The 22427-nt window shown below is 39.2% G+C and overlaps 1 protein-coding gene across 1 annotated transcript in view; it reads left to right on the top strand.

Moving 5' to 3' along the window:
* LOC124709080 (AT-rich interactive domain-containing protein 2) overlaps positions 1–22427 on the top strand; it is a 336130-nt gene that overhangs the window by 252094 nt on the left and 61609 nt on the right. The window contains exons 16-19 of the mRNA XM_047240727.1: positions 3861–4165; positions 8355–8566; positions 10547–10862; positions 20315–20512. Of these exons, the coding sequence (XP_047096683.1) occupies positions 3861–4165; positions 8355–8566; positions 10547–10862; positions 20315–20512 (1031 nt within the window). The remainder of the gene's footprint in view (positions 1–3860; positions 4166–8354; positions 8567–10546; positions 10863–20314; positions 20513–22427) is intronic.

Here is a 22427-nt window from a genome sequence, read left to right as displayed (position 1 = left end):
CTTTAATATCTTAAGGTTAGGTAGAAATGGGCAGTATTTTAATGGTGCAGTTTAAGTAATACTGTTATTCGTTCATTGTACCAAAGGTAAATTCAGCCAAGAAATTTATAATGTTAAACATAAAGTTGTAGAGTCGCCACAAATCACATGTAACACTCTATTTATTTTATATCTAAAAACAAAGATGATGTAACTTACCAAACGAAAGTGTTGGCATGATGATAGACACACAAGCAAACACAAACACACACACAAAATTTAAGCTTTCGCAACCCACGGTTGCTTCGTCAGGAAAGAGGGAAGGAGAGGGAAAGACGAAAGGATGTGGGTTTTAAGGGAGAGGGTAAGGAGTCGTTCCAATCCTGGGAGCGGAAAGACTTACCTTAGGGGGAAAAAAGGACAGGTATACACTCTCTCTCTCTCTCTCTCTCTCTCTCTCTCTCTCTCTCTCTCTCTCTCTCTCTCTCTCTCTCTCACACACACACACACACATCCATCCGCACATATACAGGCACAAGCAGACATATATTTTACAATATTATTGAAAGGAAAGTTGCTACCCAACATATAGTAGAGGTGCTGAATCTCAGATTGGCACAACAAAAAGACTGACATATATAAGCTTTTGGCAAACGAGGCTGTTGTCGAAAATACACACACACACACACACACACACACACACACACACACACACACACACAAACACGACTCGCACACGCATGACTACAGTCTCTGGCAGCTGCAACTCAGCATCTCTCCTATATGGTGAGTAGCAACTTTCCTTTTCATAATAATGTACATTGTTTTATCTTCCTTTATTTTACATGTTAAACTCAATCAGTGAAAGCATCTTCAGAAGTCCGCTGTCCTCGCGATGTGCAGTGTGATGCAAGATGTATTCTGAATTTGTATTCATGCATACTTTGTGTGCCACAGAGTCTTAAGCAGTTTTAGAACTTTGGTGTCATCCCAAAGTATGCATGAATACAGATTTGGACTACATCTTGCATCGCTAGGACAGTGGAGTTCTGAAGACACTCGTGTTGTTCGAATGAAACATGTAAAATAAAGAAAAAAGTGACACTCAACTTGTGGCAGCTGTAAAATTTTAATTTCTAACGGTCGCTGTTCCCTTGCAGGCAAATGCCTGTGCTCGTGAAATAGTGTGACCAAATTGCTGGCAGGACTGACTTCAGTAGACAAAATTAATAGTACTGCCGGTAGACACATATAAAAATGATGCAATACTTAGTTTTTGGAACTAATAATTTATTCGTCTGGAATGAGAGAGGTATGAGTTGGGGAACATCAAAAAGGGAGGGAAAGTCACTCAGATCCCAGGATTAGAGTGACTCGTCTGTAGTGAGAACAAGTTTAGTGTGACAGTTTTATGTGTGTCTATCAGCAGTACCACACATTTTACTTCCTGAAGGTAAGTAATGCCCAGCAATGATATTACTCATTCGTATCTCTTGGGCGAATTTGTAATAGGATAGCATTTGCCAGCAAAAAGTGCTTTCACCACTTACCTTATTTATTATAGATAGGAGAATACTAATAAATTTTTGTCACAGTGCTTTTTTCAGAGTTGTTTTAATTGTAGTAATTTAAAGCAAATCAATATCATTTGTACCATTGCCACTGTAATAAACATACCTTCAGTTTCACAACATGTTAGATACAAACAATGCATGGCTATGATATTTGTACCTGGGGCTTTTTAGAGTTCTCGGAAGTAAGCTTGCAGTCATTCCACTAGATACACAGCTCTGGAATTTATATAACCCTTCTGTACATTCCTTTGAGCTTTCTCTTCTTTGGTTAATACTGCTTCCTATTCATAGAGCTGCTTTTTTCTACAAAGGTTTCTTTAATTTTCTTACTTGTAACATATCTTTCCTGTAGTCATGCATGATTATACTGCTTTGCATTCTCCTCTAGCCATCTAAGCTTTGCTATTTTTTATGTTGTGTCAATCTCAATTTTGAGATGTATGTATTCTCTTTTGTCTGCTTCATTTATTCTATTTTTATATTTTTTCTTACCATAAATTCAATTCAGTATCTCATGTTATCCATTTAGGTTCAACTTTGCCTTATGTTTCTGCCTATTTAATCCCCTGCTACCTTCACTATTTCATTTCTCGAAGGTATCTACTGTCTTTTTTTCTCCTTGTTTCAGTTAACAGTTGGCTAATGCTCCCTTTGAAACTCCCAACTCTGCTTCTTTCAACTTATCCAGATCCTATACTCTGAATTTCCTACCTTCCTGCACTTTTAATCTGCTTTTCATAACCAAAATTTAAGTGATTGTTTGGTTACTTGTCATTCTAAGTTCTTGTGTCCATACCAAACATGAATATTGGATTGTTTAATGACTGAATGAAGACCACTCAAATATAAAACATTTGTCAAAGCATTTAATTTTTTTTATGATTACGTTTCTTTCTACAGGGTGACAATTATTGAACTATATGGGGGGGGGGGGGGATGCACACACTTTAGTCAACATGTAAACATCACTACAGATATTCAGATTTAGGTTATGACATGTTCAATATGCCTGCCATCATTGGCGATGATGTGGTGCAGACGAATAGCGAAATTCTTCAGGACCCACTGAAGTGTCGGAACATTGATGCTGTTGATGACTTCCTAAATGGCTGTTTTCAGCTCAGCAATGGTTTTGTGGTTACTGCTGTGCACCTTGTCTGTAATATAGCCCCCATGAAAAGGAGTCGCATGTGTTCAGATCCTGAGAATGTGGCGGTCAATCGAGGCCCATGCCAGTTATCTCTGGGTACCCCCAGCCAGAATGCGGTCCTCAGAGTGCTCCTCCAGGACATCGAACACTCTCCTGCTTCGATGGGGTTGAGCTCTGTCTTGCATGAACCACATCTTGTCAAAATCAGGATCACTTTGGATAATGGAGATGAAATCATCTTCCAGAACCTTCACATACTATTTGGTAGCCACTGTGATTAGACATTACACACCACACAGTGACCTATTGAGGGTGAAGAGACTTCTCGATCGCGAAATGTGTATTCTTAGTCTCCCAAATGCACAGATTTTGCTTATTGACGAACCCATCCAAGTGAAAGTGGGCTTCGTCGCTAAATCAAACCATCATCAAAGTCCTGTTCGTCAAATCTGTGGACAATAGTGTTTCATGGCCCTGGGGCTTAATGGCTGGTGGGTTAGAATTTTGTATGGGAAGAGATGCAGGTCTTAAATAACAATTCGTCACAGTCTCTCTTGATTAATTCCCACCTGTTATCAGCTTGTGGGGCTGATTTGAAACACAGTGTGCGTCTTCTCGATGTTTTCAGTTGTTTCACCCCTTTTGGTGGTCCTACATTGCCGATACTGTCATCATGAATACTACCCATTCTCTCAAACTTTTGAATCAAATTCTTGATCTTTAGCACACTTGGACTGGTCATCTTCAGCTTGCACTCAGTCGCAAACTTCCTTGGAGCTGCAGTTGGGCTGTTATTGCTCACATAGTAGGTCTTCACAAGCGCTTTATGCCCAGGTATGCTGTACCGTGACGTTTTCATGTGCAAATGGCCGACACAACAAAGCGCATTTGCATGCGCGTACTAACTCCCTTCATGCCCCGCTGTTAACCGTGCAGTTTGAACATCCTAATGCAAGCCGTTCAGAAGTTATGACAATTTTATTTCATATGGAACAATAATTGTCACCCTGCATCATCGTCATTTCTATTTGAATAGCACTGTGATAGGCTTTCAGTATGAATCTCAAATTACAGAGTGGTTTTTAAAATCTGGTAATGTTTTTTTTATTATTAATTTTTTAAACATGTGATCTTTATGTTCACCTGTGTTTCAACAGGTGCAGGAGGCACGCAAATAATTGTGGAAGATGGGGAGAACTCTTTATCGAGTTTTGAAGGCATTCTTCTGAATGGCATCCCATCATCATTGGATATTGATGTTGCTTCTGATGACACAAATTCGAAAGATTCATCTCGCAGTTCAACTGCTGTGGTAGCAACAAAAGTTATGTCCCAACAGCAGAATGCTAAAAGCATGATGTTAGCAGATCTCCTTGAAAAGAAACCAGAAAGGAAGGACCCACCTGTACTAAATGGTGTCCTGGGAAAGAGTTTTGAACTAGTTGAGAACCACCTAGAAAAGGTAAGTAATTGCACAGAATAAATAGATTTTTATTGTTGCATGACATGTCATATACAGTCACTAGATACATAGAGGGGAAGGTTGTGTGCCTTTGACTACTTTTCATACTTTTAAACGAACCATAAGTAATTTAAGCAGTATTCTTATTATGTAATTTTATAGCACATACCTTATCCCACATTGCAATAATACTACTGTCTGAAACAATTTTGTAGAAGTATTACTTTTAGTAGAATTGTGCAACTGATTAAAGGTACAATGATACGGTTGTACCTTTGACCACCTCCTGTTGTACCTTCGACCATCCAAAGAAAATAGAACATTGACCCGAAAACTAACAAAAAAATGTAATTTGTTCCTCTTGTTGTTGTTGCATGTGATTGAAAAATTGCAAAAATTTTATTTGTCCACAGTATTGTAGTTGCAGTTAAGCGAACTTGCCAGCAATTACTCTTCTTGACACTACACTGATGTTATCCACAAGTGGCTTTGTGAAAATGTGGATATGCTTCCTGTACTACCTCATAAATTTCACCTCAAACGTCTCTTCCCCCCCCCCCCCCCCCTCTACTTTTTTGAGCTGCAGAATGTTTTAATTCCTTTTCCTGTGTCAGTAGGCACCATAAACCAAATGTAATCTTTTCTGAGCTCAAGGTAAGGTTGAAGATAATTGTTAGTTAGACCTACTTTATTTAGATCTTCTGAATCATTTAATTCATTTTCACACAGGTCACTTGATTCATGGCTTCAGAGTCAGAAGAATCGTCGATGAAACATGATGTAGCTTTAATTTTCTTCAGCTTGGGGACAGAAGGCCTACATGTAGGTTAATTTTCTTTCAGCACAGTGAAGAGTCTTCTTTATTTTCTGAACTTCTTCCTTTTGACGGTTGTTGACTACTATTCCAGATTTTCCTCTCTTCCTGCCTTTGCTATTTGTTTTGTGTCAGCTATTGGGAAAGGACACATCATTTCTTGAGTGACAGGCTGATTCTTTGAGTCTGTGGAAGGTTGTGCTTCAAGAAGCAGTTCTCCTGAGTTTTCTTGAATTGAACTGCTCAAGTTTACATCATCAATTCATTTTTCCCCAAAAATATTTTCACACAGTGGAACCAGCCCTGAAACTCAAAAGCCACCATTGTTTTATTACAAAATGCTTTTGGAAAGGCTATTCATAGAAGTACTGCAGTCTTGTGTACTGTAATGTGTTTTTTTCCAGCAGTCTTTCATGGCAGTGTTGAAGTAAGTTTTACAAGTTTCAAATACTCTCCTGTCAAGAAGCTGCTGCTTATGACTTGTATGAGGTGAAAAGTCATAATGAGTTCCCACCACCTGTCCAATGCTGTTACTGTAATGCTAAAATGGCTTTTGTGATTGCCCTTCAGTAAAACCGCAGCACTTTCTTGATTGGCTTTGACATGCTGGGTGAAGTGTTAAAAAACCTTTTCATTGGACCATCCTGAATGAGATTCTCCTCCAATGAACCCAGGTGACGCACCATGCAACATAAAATCTTTAAAATGGTTCCCTACAGCATTTGCTGTAACGTCATCTGTCACATTCATGCCTCTTCAGCCTGATGTGACAGCTCCAGTTTGCTTACACCCCTCTGGGGCTAGGATTTTGGTATGAATGCGGACTGTTGACATTCTAGTCTCATCCAAGCTCCAAATATTAGATGGCCGGAAAGGATGTCATAATACTTCCTTGTAGTTCTGGAAAACAACTTCCACTGTCTCGTGATTGAAGGGAATGGCTGAGAAACACTGGTTCCTGGTAGTTTTCACAAAGACAGTTCATTGGAGTACCTCTTACCAAAATCTTTTAACCACTGAAATTCAGCTTTCTTGTGTTTTCCAGGATTGAGGAAAATTTTTACTGTTGGCCACAGCATATTGGTACACCAGTTGCCTTAAAATTGTGAGGCTCAAACTATGGTGCATCTTGACAGCTTTGTTTCTATGTGTAACCAACAGTAGATACCCTCATCGTTGAGAACTTTTTTTCATAGCTAAGTTAGGTGGATACACAAACTTTTCCTCTCTAGATGCATTTAACAGTTTTCAGGGGAAAAAGAGTAGATTTTTTTAAGCTGAACTATTTTGTTGCATTAGCTCTTACTCCCTCTTGCTTTCACTATTTTTGTGGGTTAATTCTGTTTTACTTCTTAGCATTCTGATTTTTTTGAAAAAATATTATTGGATGAATATAAATTCACATTGTATCTTTGGCTTGCGAGACGTACAGAAAAATGAGTGGTTGGAGGTAAGGTTTTCACTTAGAACCACATGTAAATGTTCAGTAATTTTTTAAGCTTAAGCTTTTTTGCAAATACTACTCAAAATTTGCTATATTATATACAAATAATGAATAATTTAAAATTTAAACAAATTTACATGATAAAATAACACGTCAAAATACGTCAATGATAGTAATCAATTTTTGAAGGAAAAAGATTGATTGCTTCCACTGTAAAAATGAGTTGAGTTCTAGGCAGGCACAGCCAAAAGACTGTTAAGATTTAGCATCTGGCGAAAGCTTTCTTCAGAAAAGAAAATATACACACATTCATTCACACAAGCAAGCACACTTCACGCACACATGACCACCATCTCCGGCAGCTCAGACCAAAATGCCTTCATGGTTTTCTATCTTTGACCGCATCATAATATCTTAAATTTTACCTCTGAGTGCTGTGACTTTAGCTGCCATCTGTACACGAAGTGAGGAACCACATACTCTAGTGTTGCCACAAGTAACATATGCTCATTATTTTAAAATATGTGTATAGTCCATACTTTTCTGGATGCAAACTGAGAACTTCAAATTTTACGAATATGCTTTTAAACAGCTCCACAAAAACATGAGCATCTGCTACCCCTGTGGCAAAACTAGAGTGTGATTCCTCCCTTCATGTATAGATGGCACCAAAAGTCACAATGGTCAAAGGTGCAATGTATGGTACTACAATATGGTCAAAGGTAGACAACCATGATAGCATTTTGGTCTGAGCTGCCAGAGATGATGGTCATATGTTCACGATGTGGCTTGTTTGTGTGACTGAGTGCGTATGTTTTCTTTTCTGAGGAAAACTGTAGCCAAAAGCTAAATCAGTCTTTTTGTTGTGCTTGTCCGCAATTCAACGTGTCATCTTTACAGTGAGTAGCAACCTATCCTTTTCCTTATATTGTCAACAGAGAGGGAAAGGGAAAGGGGGGATGTCATTTGAGTGAGAGGTAGGAAGGGGGAGAGAGGTTACAACATAAAAAATTTTCAATAGCTGCTACTTACCGTCCTAGTTTACAAAATCTCTTCTAAAATATAAGTTTTTTATTTAATGTACTCCATTTAATATGATTGTGATTTTAGGTTTATGATATAGTTTTAAAATGCAAGTTTAAGTTCAGATTGTTTTTAGAAAGTTCAAGAGGAATGTTTTGCTGTAAGTGTAGTCAGTTGAAAACGTGTACTGATATTTTATACTGTTGTTCTGTTTTTGTGTGAAATGTTGAGTGTAATTTGTATAAAACTGTAGATGTTTGTGGTATGTGTACTTGCATCACTAAAAGATCCACAATATTATAAGCGTTAGTCACTCCTTATTACATCAAATTCATTTGTTCTCTTACTTTCTGATAATCTATTCTTCGTTGAGGATTATTTAAAAGAAATCGTAAATTTCATACTACGAAAGCACTTATCTTCCTTCCATGTAACCTACATGTTACGGCCTCGTTATGAAGGTCACAGTACATATCCAAAGTTTCTGGACTTATTCTATGGTTTGTTCTTAGATTTTTTTTCCTTCAGGTAATGACTTAAACATACGATGTGTTTTGCATGTGAAAAGTGCAATGTTACTGTGTGATTTGTAATATTTGGGTTTTACTACAACTTGTTGCATTTGCCAGTCCATGTAGAGCAGGTAACCAAAGCTATACAATCTTCAGTATGACCATTCTTAGTAAAACCTGTTGTGTGAATGCCAACTTTTTTGTTAATGATATGCTTACTCTCTACCTCTGATGATGAATATGCTTGGTTGTCACTTTCTGGAAAGATGATTAGGACATTTAACATTGAAAAAGTTGATGAATATTACATTTTATACGTGAAAATTTTGGAAATCGTGTATTGAAATGGGAAATACTCTGGGAGGAGGAGAATGTTGGTCAACTACAACTATGCAGGTACTGAAGGATACGACAACATCCACTGTCCAGCAGCCACTGCCTGGAGGGAGAGAGAATGCTGCAAGTGCTTCACAACATCCCAATGGCAGCAGTGATGGACTCCCGTATAAAACAGTGGGAACTGTGACTGATCGTACAGAGATGACCCACTCACTGGAGGGAAACTCGCATCAGATGCAGCAGCAACATCAGCAGCATGCACTAAAAAGGTGGGTACTGTCTTTCTTGCTGTATTGGGTATGAATGTGCATGGAATTTTGTATTTTCATTGCTGCAGTGTTGCATGTCCCTTTAACATTGTGAACATTTTATCAACAATGCAGGTTCTAAGCATAGTTACTGTTCTATGTGTTAAAGTATGCTCAGTGACTTTATTGCTTTAAAAGACTGATGTAAAAATATGTAAAGCTTTTGAAATAGTTAATGATTAAAATACCCAACTGATTCCTAACATTCCGTGTAAGTATTTAGTACCCTGCTGCAATTGTTGACAGATCTGATTTGATCCATTATAAATGGTTATTGTTGACACAGTTTTTCCTGTTCGAAAGAGCATAAAAAAGTCTTCAACAGTTGAAGCTTCAATTCCTTCTTCTGGGAGTAAGAGGGTTCAGGAGACAGAAATAGATGCATAGATCTTAGACACAAAACAAAACGGGTCAAATCTCTGAGATTGTATGATTAAGTAGAAACCAGTAGCAAGCAGCTAGTAGTATATGGATACTTCAGTAGTTACTTAAGAACTAATGTCCAAAAGGAGACTTGTTAAGACACACACAGAGCCATAAGAGGGGAAAAGGTAAACTTGAATAGCAGAAAAGAAAGAAGGGGGGGGGGGGGGGAGGAGAGATCGAAAGGAGTGATGCTAAGAGAATTCACTTTTTTTGCTTCACGATTGGGAGACATGGCTTAAATAGTGTGGATGTCAATCATACTGACATGTACTATGCGGTGTACTGTACTGTATTGTACAATAAGACATTATTTAGCCTGAGTCCTACTTCTGTGGGAAGTTAAATTTCACTGAGGGTTTGGTTGTGTTAATGAGGGTACGGATACGTTTATTAGCAGCAGCTAGATGTTAGCAGAAGAGAAACTACTTGATGAACACCAGGCCATGGTACTGATGGAGGCTGCACATGTACTTGAAACATTTCCAGATAACCTTTTTACATGAGTTTGCAAGTCAGCTGGCATTTTGCATTATTCTTGACAACCCCTGTGAACTGTTTGTATGAAATATTTCTGGTGAAGTCATTAACAGGTGTCTGTAATTCCTGGGGCATTTGAGGGTTTTTCTAAACATTAACTTCTCTAAATGTTACATTTGCTGAATCCCAGAAGTAAACGTGTGATAGACATGGGGTCTGGAGGGTAATTTAATTAAAAATGTCTCAGACTACTCAAAAACTGAGGTGTGAATGAGCTGCTTATGTACTTCCTTGGGTGCTCTTATAATGAATTTGTTTTTGGAGAAGTTTTATTAGGGGCTACATTGCATTACACTGCACCATCTTGATTATTAACAAGCGTGTTTGAAGGTGTGCTGCTTCACTTGTTCTGTTAGTGACTTTCCTTACTTCCTTTTTGCTTGGTAACTTCAAGAAATGCCTCCCAGCAGCAAATAAGCTACAATCAATAAATGGCATCAGTTTAGAATAGGTATAATGTCAAATACTTTATGGATAATGTCAAATACTTCATGTAAATAAAACAGTTAGTAATTTTGATTAGTCAGAGTATGTAAAATTAAATAAACATTTCTCAAAGAGCATCTGAAAATAGAGGGTCATTTTATAGTCATGTAAATACAGTGCATTCCATGATGGATTATCTCTTTATTTGTACTTTATTTATATGTTGCAACTCTCAGTTAAGATGTTGCCAGAGCACTCCCTCACATTAGAAAATTGCCGTGCTGCGCATGGGCAGTATGTTAAACATGTCGGGCAGTATAAGTGATGCCTTCTCAGTTAATGAGTTTGTACTTAGATGTCAGAGACTGATGAGCGATTTGTCAAATTAATGTAGAATGATGCACAGTTATGTGCATCTCAAAAAGTTGGAAGTAATAGTACTTTTCTTAAATGAAGTTTGTAGTACATTTTCTCCATTGAGTATTGTTGGGAACCAGCAACAAACTTGTTCTTTCTGTTTCACTGCCCTCATTTCACAATTTTCTATTTCAGGCCAGCAGATGAGGCAGGTCTCACCAGTGTGGAAGTAGAAACGAAGCGCCCGCACCTGGAGGTTAATGGTAATGCGTCACCTTCTCCAGCACCCTCTCCATCACCTGCATCTGCAGACACTGGAGTTCCAAGTTCGTCAGCAGCAAATCTGTATGCAGCACTGGCCGCATCAGCTCTAGAGGGAGAACTGGACCAACCAGAGTTGGAAGTGGTTCCTGTGCCTCAACAGGCTGCAACTCCGACACCACAGCAGCAACACCACCAGCAACAGCAGCAGCAGCAAACAGCAGGAAGCATACAGCTTGGCCTAAGACAGGTGTGTCTTGTAGAAGACTTAAAATTATTGTATATACTGCTTGCTACATTTGTCTGTAGCTATACATCGAGGTGACAAATGTCTTGGGATAATCTTCATATCATGTCAGACTTCCTTTTGCCAGGCATAGTCCAGCAGCTCGACTCATCATGTACTCCAGAAGTCGTGGGAGCTCCCCCGGAGAAATATTGAGCCATGCTGCCTCTGTAGCCGTCCATAATTGTGAAAGTGTTGCTGGTGTAGGATTTTGTGCTTGATAGTGTTCCATAAATGTTCGATGGGATTTGTGTTGGGTGAACTTCCTGGCCAAGTCATTCCCACGAATTGTCCAGAATGTTCTTTAAACCAATCACGAACAGTTGTGATCCGGTGGTATGGCACATTGTCATCGATAAGAATTCCATCATTGTTCAGGAACATGAAGTTCATGAATGGCTGCAAATGGTCTCGCAGGTACCCAAACGTAACCATTTCCAGTCAGTGATCAGTTCATTTGGATCAGAGGACCCAGTCCATACCACGTAAACGCATTCCACGCCAGTACAGAGCCACCACCAGCTTGCATGGCATAGTGCCTTGTTGACAACATGTGTCCATGTCTTTGTGGGGTCTGCACCACACACAAACCCTACCATTAGCTCTTACCAACTGTAATCAGGACTCATTTGACCAGGCCACAGTTTTCCAGTCATCCAGGGTCCAACCTATATGGTCACGAGTCTAGGAGAGGTGCTGCAGCTAATGTCGTCGTCTGCTGCCACAGCCCATTAATGCCAAATTTTGCCACGTTGTCCTAACATATACACTTGTCATACATCCCACATCAATTTCTGAGGCTATTTCATGCTGTGTTGCTTGCCTGTTAGCATTGACAACTCTAAGCAAACGCAGCTGCTCTCGGCCATTCAGTGAAGGCTGTCGGCCACTGCGTTGTCAATAGTGAAAGTTAACGCCTGAAACTTGATATATATTCTCGTCACACTCTTGAAGTGTAGCTTCAGCTACAATTCCACGCTTGAAGTCTGTTAATTCCCATTGTGTGACCATACTCATGTCAGAAACTTCTTCATGTGAATCACCTGAGTACAAATGACAGCTCTGCCAATGCTCTGCCCTTTTATACCTTGTATATGCATTACTACCCCCTTCTGTATACGTGTGTATTTCAATCCCATGACTTTTGTCACCTTGATCTTACACCTTTATACAGGGCGTTTCAAAAAGAAAGAGCAGATTTCAAACATTTATTTCTCAAAAACTACAAATGGTAGAAACACAATTCAAACGTTTCTTGTCAGAGAAAGGTTCAAAGTTTTTCAATGGTCCGCGCAGAAGTTCCATGCAAATCCGCAGTGGCGCTGGCGTTTGTTTGTAGGAAAATGGCGACGACACCACAGGAACGATCATTTTGTGTGCTGCAATTTGCAAAGTTAGAGTCCATTGTTGGTGTGCAACGTGCATTCCGCCGTCAATTCAACAAACAGCCGCCTCGTCATAAGCAAATTTATGAGTGGCATCACAGATTCGTAGAAGATGGTTGCATCTGCAAGCGAAAAAGCACGGGTCGTCCACGCACATCGGATGAAAATGTCGAGCGTGTCCGTGCAGCTTACGAAAGGAGCCCTAGAAAATCCACGGCACGGGCAAGTCACGAACTAAACATGTCTAAAACAACGGTATGGCGCGTTCTGAGTAACCGTCTGCACATGAAGCCGTACAAACTGCAGTTATTGCAAGCATTGCGTCCTGACGACCACAACAAAAGGTTCGAATTTTCAACTGCAATTCTACAGGACATGGAAGAGGACAATTTTGCCGAACGATTAATTTTTTCAGATGAATCAACGTTTCACATTTCTGGTAAAGTTAATCGGCATAACGTACGAATTTGGGCGAGTGAAACTCCGAGGGACGTTATTCAACATGAAAGAGACTCACCAAAGGTTAACGTCTTTTGTGCAATTTCGGTAAACAAAGTTTATGGACCTTTCTTTTTCATGGAGAAAACTATCACAGGAACCATTTACCTGGACATGTTAGAAAACTGGCTATTTCCTCAACTTCAGGAAGATTCAAATCACTTCATCTTCATGCAAGATGGCGCCCCACCACACTTCTCTGAACCTGTACGACGGTACCTAAATAACACCATTCCAGGACGGTGGATTGGAAGAGCAGGAGCACAAGATCAATGTCATCGTCTGTGGCCTCCCAGGTCACCAGACCTTACTCCCTGCGATTTTTATTTGTGGGGGTACATAAAGGACTGTGTTTATGTCCCACCTATGCCCGCTACTCTTCAAGAGGTACGACATCGAATTGTTGCGGCCGTGAATTCGGTAACTAAAGACCAGTTGCGTCGTGTGTGGCAAGAAATGAGATACCGGTTTGATATTTGTCGTGTAACAAATGGTGCTCATATTGAGGTACAGTTTTGATATTTGTTGTGTAACATTTGGTACTCATATTGAGTGAAGGACCGTTGGAATTGTGTTTCTATCATTTGTAGTTTTTGAGAAATAAATGTTTGAAATCTGCTCTTTCTTTTTGAAACGCCCTGTATTTTAACAAGAGTGGCTGCTCGTACAACAATGCTACGATTTTGAGATAGGGTGCTGATGAGCCAACCAGCCACCCATCTTACAATCTTATAATGTTGTATAATTACACATAGTTTGCTTACTTGTGTCATCCTCAGATATGTAGTTCGTTAGTTTTATGTTTAATCTCATGCAAAAGATAAGTGAACCTTTCTTGGTAGGAAATGCAGCTCAGGATGAAAATTTTTCTATTGGTGCAGTGAACCACTTGGTGGTACAGTGAACCGCTCAGTAACTTGGAAAAAGATATTATACCGCCTCCTTCTCAGTTTAGGAAGAATCATAATGATTGTTTCTTGTTCCCTGTTCTAACACTTTAGTTGGTCAGATAGATGAGAGCAACCTTTAATTACCTGTGTGCTATTCAGGTATATTTATATTTTTTAAAGTGATATTTGTTTTGACTTTGAAAGCGGTTGTATGAATAAGTAATTATTTTATAACAACTCTTATGTTTCATAGTCAATTTTACTTTTGTCTCAGACAGTTAATATTTCCAGTATCAGTTTATGTAAGATCATTCTGTTTATTAATCAGTTTTTCTACAATATCTTGACATAATTGAACCTTTCCTTGCTCTCATTTTGTCCACAATGAATTCACATCAGTCTATTTCATTTATTATAATTGATAGTGTCAGACATTATTACATTAGACAGTTTAGTAGGACACATTAAGCACATTGATGTATGTTGGCTTAGTGGGCACTATCAAAGCAGTGACCAGGCTGCCATTTGGTTGTTGTATTTGTAACTATAGTAACCTGACCGGACCCTCATCTTCTTGCTTGTCTCGGTGGCACACTATTTTGTTGGCTCTAAACAGAAAACTTTTTAGTTATTGTACTATATTATACAACAGTGGCTGCAACACTATTATCTTTTAGTTTCATTAGATCACACAATTATTAACATTAACATTAGATTGACCTGTTGGACAATCACCAATTCACTAACACTTTTATTCATATATCTGGAGAACCATGGTAGACCACCCGTCCAGTGACAGTTTCAGTGGTTACTCTTATCATGAAACTCGTCTCATAATCAACAGTTTACAGACAGTTGAACACAGTTCATTATTGAAGTCACTAAAACACTTAGTGCGGTGCATAACAGAAATGCTTATGAAGTACAGTATTGTAAGCACAGTTTATACTTGCCGCAACCAAAGAAGTTCATGTGAATATTTCATGAGTACATGTTATTACAAGAGAAATGATGTGATAATATCAATTGTTCCAACTATGATGATGGACTTTCATACATTTCATTGCATAATGCAAACTGAATGAGCATGAATTCTCATAGAAAATGTTAACTGAATACTTTTTAGGCATCACCACGTTTACTTGGTTTTTGATGCCATAGATGTTGCTTGTGTGCTCTCAAGCTGCGCACTCAATACGCAGATGTTAACATGGGAATGGTTAGCTGCGAATTGATTCATTTTAGCTGGGGTGGGCCGTAAAGACTTGGTTGAAATGTACTAGTGTGGATGAGCTGTATGTTCAGGCAATAATTTGATTTACAGAGTAAATAGTTAGGTAGTAACAAAGGATTACAGAACCATTATGTGTGTCTCAGCTGGGAATTGTCTATTTATGACTACAGTTAGCATATTTGAAATATTATAAATTATTCAAATTTTATTTTATTTAGTGACTTAATTATTTGATGATAGATGTAATTCAGTCCAGAAAATTTAGGACAACAAAATTACAATTCAAACCTGGAAATTAAACAAGTGTAATGGCCTAAAGACAACAGTAATTTGTATGAGTTGAGTACCAATTATCTTCTAAGTTGATTAGATTACAAAAAATTAAAACTTGTTGCAGTCAAGGCTGGAGTCGTAGCTTTCTAATAGAATGAGTCCATATTTCCAAAGCTACGGATTAGCTCAGTTGAAATCTACTATTACACGCTGTAGCAAAATTTTCAGTTATTAATTATTCTTTGTTAACGTGGTTTTCAGTAAATTTAAATACACTACATCATATTGATAATTAACGCACAAATAACAAACTGGCATGGATAACATTTTTACAGATTTGGAGAGTGCATGTGCACGCACACAATTTATTCTAGTGGACTGGGGTAGTTGGCCACTTCTTCTGAGTTAGGATGCAGTAGTGGGTCGTTGTCAGGGTGTTGGCTGTTGGTAGCATGTACAGTGTCAGTAGCCAAACGTTTTATTCAGTTTCAAGTTAAAACACTTGTAGTGTCAGCCTGCAGTGGTTACGCCTCCCTGAGCTGTGTTAATGGCATTAAGACTGGTGGATGCTGAGGTGGCAATTAGCCAGCAGCTGCCTTAATGTTAGTGCAGAGTAGGTGTGCTGACACATGATGTGTGCAGTGGCATGTGGACAGACCCAGTGTTTCTCTCCAGTTAAGGGCAGGGTGTGTCTGTAGATGTGGAATCCTGACGTTCTAGTAGCAGAAGACGGGCTCTAGCACTGAAGCCGCCCCTGGGAGTTGTGGTGTGCAGCAACAGTTCGGCTGAACAAGTGCAGATGGTTGGACGTTTACACGGCCCTGGATGTGAACTGCTGCCCCTTAAGGTAGGAGTCCAGCTGAGGCTGAAACGATCCCAACGTGGCCCACTACCTGGAATGCACCAAGTCGCCATGGACTGGACTGAATCCCAATAGTCGTCTTGTCAGTGGTGGAACCTGAGTCACTTGGTGGCATCCTGCAAAAGAGTGGAATCCTGTCACCCAGTGTGGATCTCCCATCGTAGTAGATACTGTCAATACTGTGGCTAGAAATGATGGATATTTATACTGCTTTGGTGCTAATTTTTTGTGCCAATGTACCACTTCTAACCAAGTACAGTGAAACCAAGCAGCAGCCATTAGATGTAGCAACTACCCCATCGTTGCTGTGGTCAGTCCACCTCTCTGCTGCATCATTGGTGCTGTGAGCAATGGGGCGTGCCTGCCAATGTAGAAACTAGCTGGTGGTGTTGCTGTATCTTATGCAGTGGTGGTTTGGATCTTGGTGTAGTGTCAGTAGCTTGTTTGCATCAGGTATGGCAGTACTGCTGTAATCGGTTGTGCAAAAAAATAGTGGCGACTCTACAATACCTCCTTCTTTCGGTGGACTCGGTCTCTGTCTTTGATAAATCTGCAAAGACTCAACAAATATGAACAATAGTGTACAATGTATACAGTCCCTCCTTCTGTACTAGTCAGCTTGAACCACAGGGTTTAGTGGCAATGAATGTAATCCACAGTTCAGCCCACTGGCTTTTCATCTGCATCTGTTTGGTAACCTCTCTCAAATCTCCACAACAACTAGCAGGTTAGTGTCTTTAGTTCCCACTTTTTTCACAACTACGTAACAGCTAATTAACAGCAAGTTTGCGCAATAAACTCCTCGTAGAACTACACAACATAACTTGCTGCTAGCATGTCGTCACTCCTCCAGTGTGCCGTTTGCCATCAGACAACAAATTCTTAAGGGAGTCATGCCCGTGGTCACATCAGGGCAAGTAAAGAATCTGCAAAAATCTTAAAAACAATAAAACCTATTCCATTTCCTTATTGCTATTATATGTTACAATTCTTTAACTCTTCATTTTACATCTACAAACTAAAAATGACACTGGGGAACACTTTCTCTCTTGGTGAACCATCCTTAACAAATAATCTTTGACAGTACATAGTTGGACCTCATTGATCTCTTATGCTTGGCTTCTCTTTTCCTTTATCCAATGATCCATCTTGTACGTGGCATCAGTTGCCCTTCTTTTCCTTGGAAAACGTTATTCCTGACACTCTCCTTGCACGTGAATTGTTAACAATTCTACCACTCACAATATGCCGACAGGTAGTTCCCCTATTTGCCCCTGTGTAGTCCTAATCATATATTGAATTCTTTACACCATACATCTTTCTGGTACCCTTGCTCACCCAAAGTAATTTCCTGGTGCATAATTGGTACGAATTAAGCCAAAGTGTGTTTGTTGACAGTTTACCTGATTTTTCCCTTAAGATATATAAACCTTGCGAATGCTCTTCATTGTCGACAGTTTCTTGTAGCTGGAATATTGTCCCTAAGTTCCACCGTATGTCGCCAAAGGTCAAATTTTGCATGATGTTTGGGCATAAAACTTACCCTCAGGTTTGCCTCAAATCTTTCACTTACATTATACCTGTCATGGAAAATGAACTGCAGCTGCTTGTAAACAGTTTTCTGTCTGTGTCGGCACCAGCACTGTCTGCAACTCCACAGGGCTGAGACCTAGTGCTTGCACTACTGTAATATTCCAGTCTGTAGGCGCATATTCCTCTACAAATTCAGTCCTGATAGCCTGAGCATTAAAGTTACAAGCACATTTCCTTATTCTTTTCTTGCCTCTTGCTTGTGTGGAGGTGGTGCCACCTCAGGTAGTGACATATCTGTGTCCTTCGGAAACAAATGAATCTGCACCATTTCATTACTCCCAACAGTTGCGACACAAACAACATTATTAATAAACTGCTGGGCATTTCCCTTAGTATTTACAATAAGCTCACCATCTGCAATTCTGGTCTTAACAACACAGAAATTGGTGACACTTGTACTTCCCTGTACATCTGGCCCAGGCTCCATAACCTCTAATCAACACCCATTATTACCCAATCGGGTAGATACTACTGCACCTGAATCACCCCTGCAGCTATCCATGCGTTTATTTACTTCACAGAGAATACAACAACTTCATCTGACACACACACTCACACTCACACACTCACTTCAGACTCCACAGTTTCACATGATATTGGAGCTGACACTTCTACCCTACTCTGCTGAACTTTTACGACACTAGTATTTGGCACACCAGATAAACTCTCAGGAACTTGCACAATGCCTTCTTCTAATATACTACAATCCGTATTCGAGGAGTCATGAAATCATCCCTCAGAGTGTCGACATGTTTACATATGACAAGGTTATCTTACACTTAATTTCTTTGAGTCACTAGTCTTCTGACTCATTTGATGCAGCCCACCATGAATTCCTTTGCTGTGCCAACCTATGTCCTCAATTTTTTGCTGGATATATTCTGATCTGTATCTTCCTCTACACTTTTTAGCCTCTACAGCTCCTTCTAGTACCATGGCAGTTATTCCGTGATGCCTTAACAGATGTCCTATCATCCTGCCCCTTCTCCTTGTCAGTGTTTTCATATATTCCTTTCCTATTCTGGGGAGGGCCTCCTCATTCCTTACCCTACCAGTCCACCTAAAACATTCTTCTGTAGCACCACATCTCATATGCTTTGATTCTCTTCTGCTCCAATTTTCCCATAGTCTGTGAGTCCCTACCATAGAATGCTGTGCTCCAAATGTACATAATGAGAAATTTTTTCCTCTTATTAAGGCCTACATTTGATACTTATAGACTTCTCATTGTCAGTAATGCCCTTTTGGCCAGTGCTAGTCTAGTTTTCATATCCTCCTTGCTCTGTCCATCATGGGTTATTTTGCTGCCTAGTTGGAATTCCTTAACTATGTCTACTTCTCAATTCCCAATTGTGATCTTAAGTTTCTCTCTGTCCTGATTTATACTGCTTCTTGTTACTTCTGACTTTCTTTGATTTACTCTCAGTCCACATTCTTTACTCATTAGACTCTTCATTCCATTCAACAGATCCTGCACCTGTCCAAGGACAGTAATGTCATTAGGAGATCTTATTGTTGATATCATTTCACCTTGAATTTTAATCTCACTCTTGAACCTTTCTTTTATTTCCATCATTGCTGCTTTGATGTATAGAGTAAACAGTTGGGACAAGACGCTACATCCCTGTCTTACATCCTTTTTAATCTGTGTAGTTCATTATTGGTCTTTGTCTTATTGTTCCCTTTGTTCTTTTACATATTGTATATTACTTGTCTTTCCCTATAACTTACCCCCACCCCCCTTTTTTTTACCGTCATCTTGTACCATTTTACATTGTTGAACACTTTACCAGGTCGACAGATCCTATGAATGTGTCTTCATTTTTCTTCAGTCTTGCTTCCATTATCAGCCACAGTGTCAGAACTGCCTGTCTGGTGCCTTTACCTTTCCTAAAGCCAAACTAATCATCATCTAACAGTTTCGCAGTATGCTTTTCTATTTTTCTGTGTATAATTCTTGTCCGCAACGTGACACTTGATCAGTTAAGCTGATTGTGTGATAATTTTTACACCCTGACCCTTGCTGTCTGACTGATGCGTTCCTGAAAGCCTGATGGTATATCATCAGTCTTATACATTCGACACATCAATGAGAATAGTTGTTGTGGTGCCAATTCCCCCAATGGTTTAAGAAATTCGACGGAATTTCTATCCTATTTACCTTATTTCATCTCAAGTCATTCAAAGCTCATTTAAACTTTGATTCTAATACTGGATCACCTGTCTTCCCTGTCGACTCATGTTTTTCTTTTTCTTTTTTTTCACCTAAAACATCATCAGACAACTCCTTCCCCTCACGTGGCCTTCAGTGTACTCTTTCCACCTGTCCACTCTTTCCTCTGCATGTAACAATGGAATTCCCATTGCAATGTTAATGTTACTGACCTTGCTTTTAATTTCACCAAAGGTTGTTTGGACTTTCCTGCATGCTGATTCAGTCGTCCTGACAATCATTTCTTCTTTGATTTCTTGATATTATTTGTGCAGCAATTTGCCTTAGCTTCCCTGAAATTCCTATTTATATTATTCCTAAGTGACTTGTATATCTGTATTCCTGAGCTTCCCGAAACTCTCTTTTTTAATTAGTTAATTTTTTTACATAAGAGCCAAAATGGATTTATTGAAAATTGTCAATGCTATTAAAGAGAACAGTGACAATGACAACACATTTTATTTTTCAGGTTTTTGAGACTGCAACAGTTCATGGCCCAGGCGGGCAGTCACAGCAGGTAATTGTTGCACCACGTCACGTCATTGTCTCCCAGGCAGGAAATCTGTTGGCAGCACAGCAGCAAGTGCTAATTGCAACTGGTTCAGGCAATGTCACCATAGCAGGTGGAAAGCCACAAGCTACTGGAACTCCTGGCACTCGTACACAGGTGCGTAATTTCTTCTTGAGTGACAATGTTTTGACAAAACTGTTGAATTGAAGATTTTCTCATTAAATCTCACAGAACTGTATTTTTGGCTCTTTCCTCCATGAAAAGAAACGTAATTGTGTAAAACGAGTAATTTGCATTAACTCCATTACCATAGATTTGACCAACATTTCTCTTACAGTTCAGGCAGCATATGAATTCATAGGGACCTAAAAAATTTGCATTTTGCGATAAATGTGGAATAGATTCGAATACTGCCTCAAATGCGAATACATGGACTTACTTAATAGATACTACTTCATAGCAAATTGTATGCAGATGAACTATTTTGTCAGAGATAGTTTGAAATAGCTTTATTTTCTGCATATAAACAAAAAAAATGTAAACCAATTGTCAGTTACTGGTATTTTACATCATCTGGAAAAACTCGGTTTTGAAAAATAATCTGCATAGGAGTGTGTTTGCAAAAGAAGAGGTTTACGAACGCAATGGTGTATCAACGTCATTGATCTGGTGCCATGCCAATTGTGGGTGATCGAATGGTACGTGCCGCGTAATGCAGCCTAGTATTCAGCCATAGGACCTAGCATTTTATAACAAAGAACTGTGTATGTTTGTTCATTTGCTGAAGGTCAAAAGATGGTACAATGAGGACACTTTTAACGTGGCAAATAATGTGGTGAATGTTTTGAACTGTGGTTGCATCAAGTACCGCTAGAGGTCAGGCCTGAACTAAGTCATTAACAATACTCCACTAACCTCGAGAAGCAATTGTGTGGTAACCGTCTGTGAAAGCTTTATGTTATGCATTGTTTTCTTTTCTTATTTTGAAATAAGTGAAGCGCTGATCCTGGCCCATCATGGATTTCGATTATGACCGTTACAAGGCCAGAAGAGATCAGTGGTCCCTGTGGCAATGTGTCATTTCTGCTGTAGGCAGCTGCGCTGTAAAGGGGAAGTGGGGTTTGTTTCCCTGCACCAGCCTTCTTCCCTCATAATTCTAGTTTGTTTACGCTTGTGACTATCTGCCACTATAGCTTGCAGTGCCCCCACTCTGCACTATAGCAATTGGAAATTAAAACTTGTAACTTTTTTAACTGTATCAAAATTCTTCCCTTAACCTTAAAATAGACTTAATGTGCATTGGGTTCAATTGGTACGTTAAGTGTTATGTCAGCTCTATTTGTAGCATTGTAAGTCATGGGTTGCACGACTGTGAATGTCCATATAAGATTGAAATTAACAGTGTACAGATTTTGTAATCATCGAATTGGATTACAAAAGACAAATAATTTACAGAAACATCTTAAATCGGAGATGCAGTCATTTCACTAGTGGGAAAATGCAGCTGCTTTTCAACAGAACAGTCATTTCTGAAAGCTGAAATGCAACCAGACAAAGAAAACGAAGACCATTTTGGAAGAAAACAGTGTTGAAGTTATTGCAAAAGCAATCATTCCAGTGAAGTTATTACAAAAGCAAACATTCCAGTGAACTTTTTGCAAAAGCAAACATCCCAGTTGAAAAGTTCTCAATCAGCACTTTTTTAAATTGATCAGTTTCAAAGAACTGAGTCTTTGTTTATGTTCAGTCATGTAACATGCCACCCTTTTATATTTCTGCATCAAATCATTAAAAAAAATAATTGAGGATTTGACAAAAATACGCACGAATTTGCTACATTATCCTGTCCCTATGAATTCAGCAGGTCCTACTAACAGGAGCGCCATGTTCTTAGCTAATTATTATTTTATTATTCTCTGGGGGATTTGTTAACCAGAGTCTCCACAAAGCCCAGAATTTAGTTCCATCCTATTTAAGGAACCGAAGAGGTATTCTGTAGCAGAGTTAGCATTCCTGCAGCTCTCTTGACAGTGATACTCTTTTACATTTGTTTCTGATGCAATATTAGAGT

This window comes from Schistocerca piceifrons, chromosome 7 (assembly GCF_021461385.2).
Source record: "Schistocerca piceifrons isolate TAMUIC-IGC-003096 chromosome 7, iqSchPice1.1, whole genome shotgun sequence".
Classification (NCBI taxonomy): Eukaryota; Metazoa; Arthropoda; class Insecta; order Orthoptera; family Acrididae; genus Schistocerca; species Schistocerca piceifrons.
The sequence above is the reverse complement of the archived record's forward strand: the minus strand, read 5'-3'. Positions and strand labels throughout refer to the sequence as shown.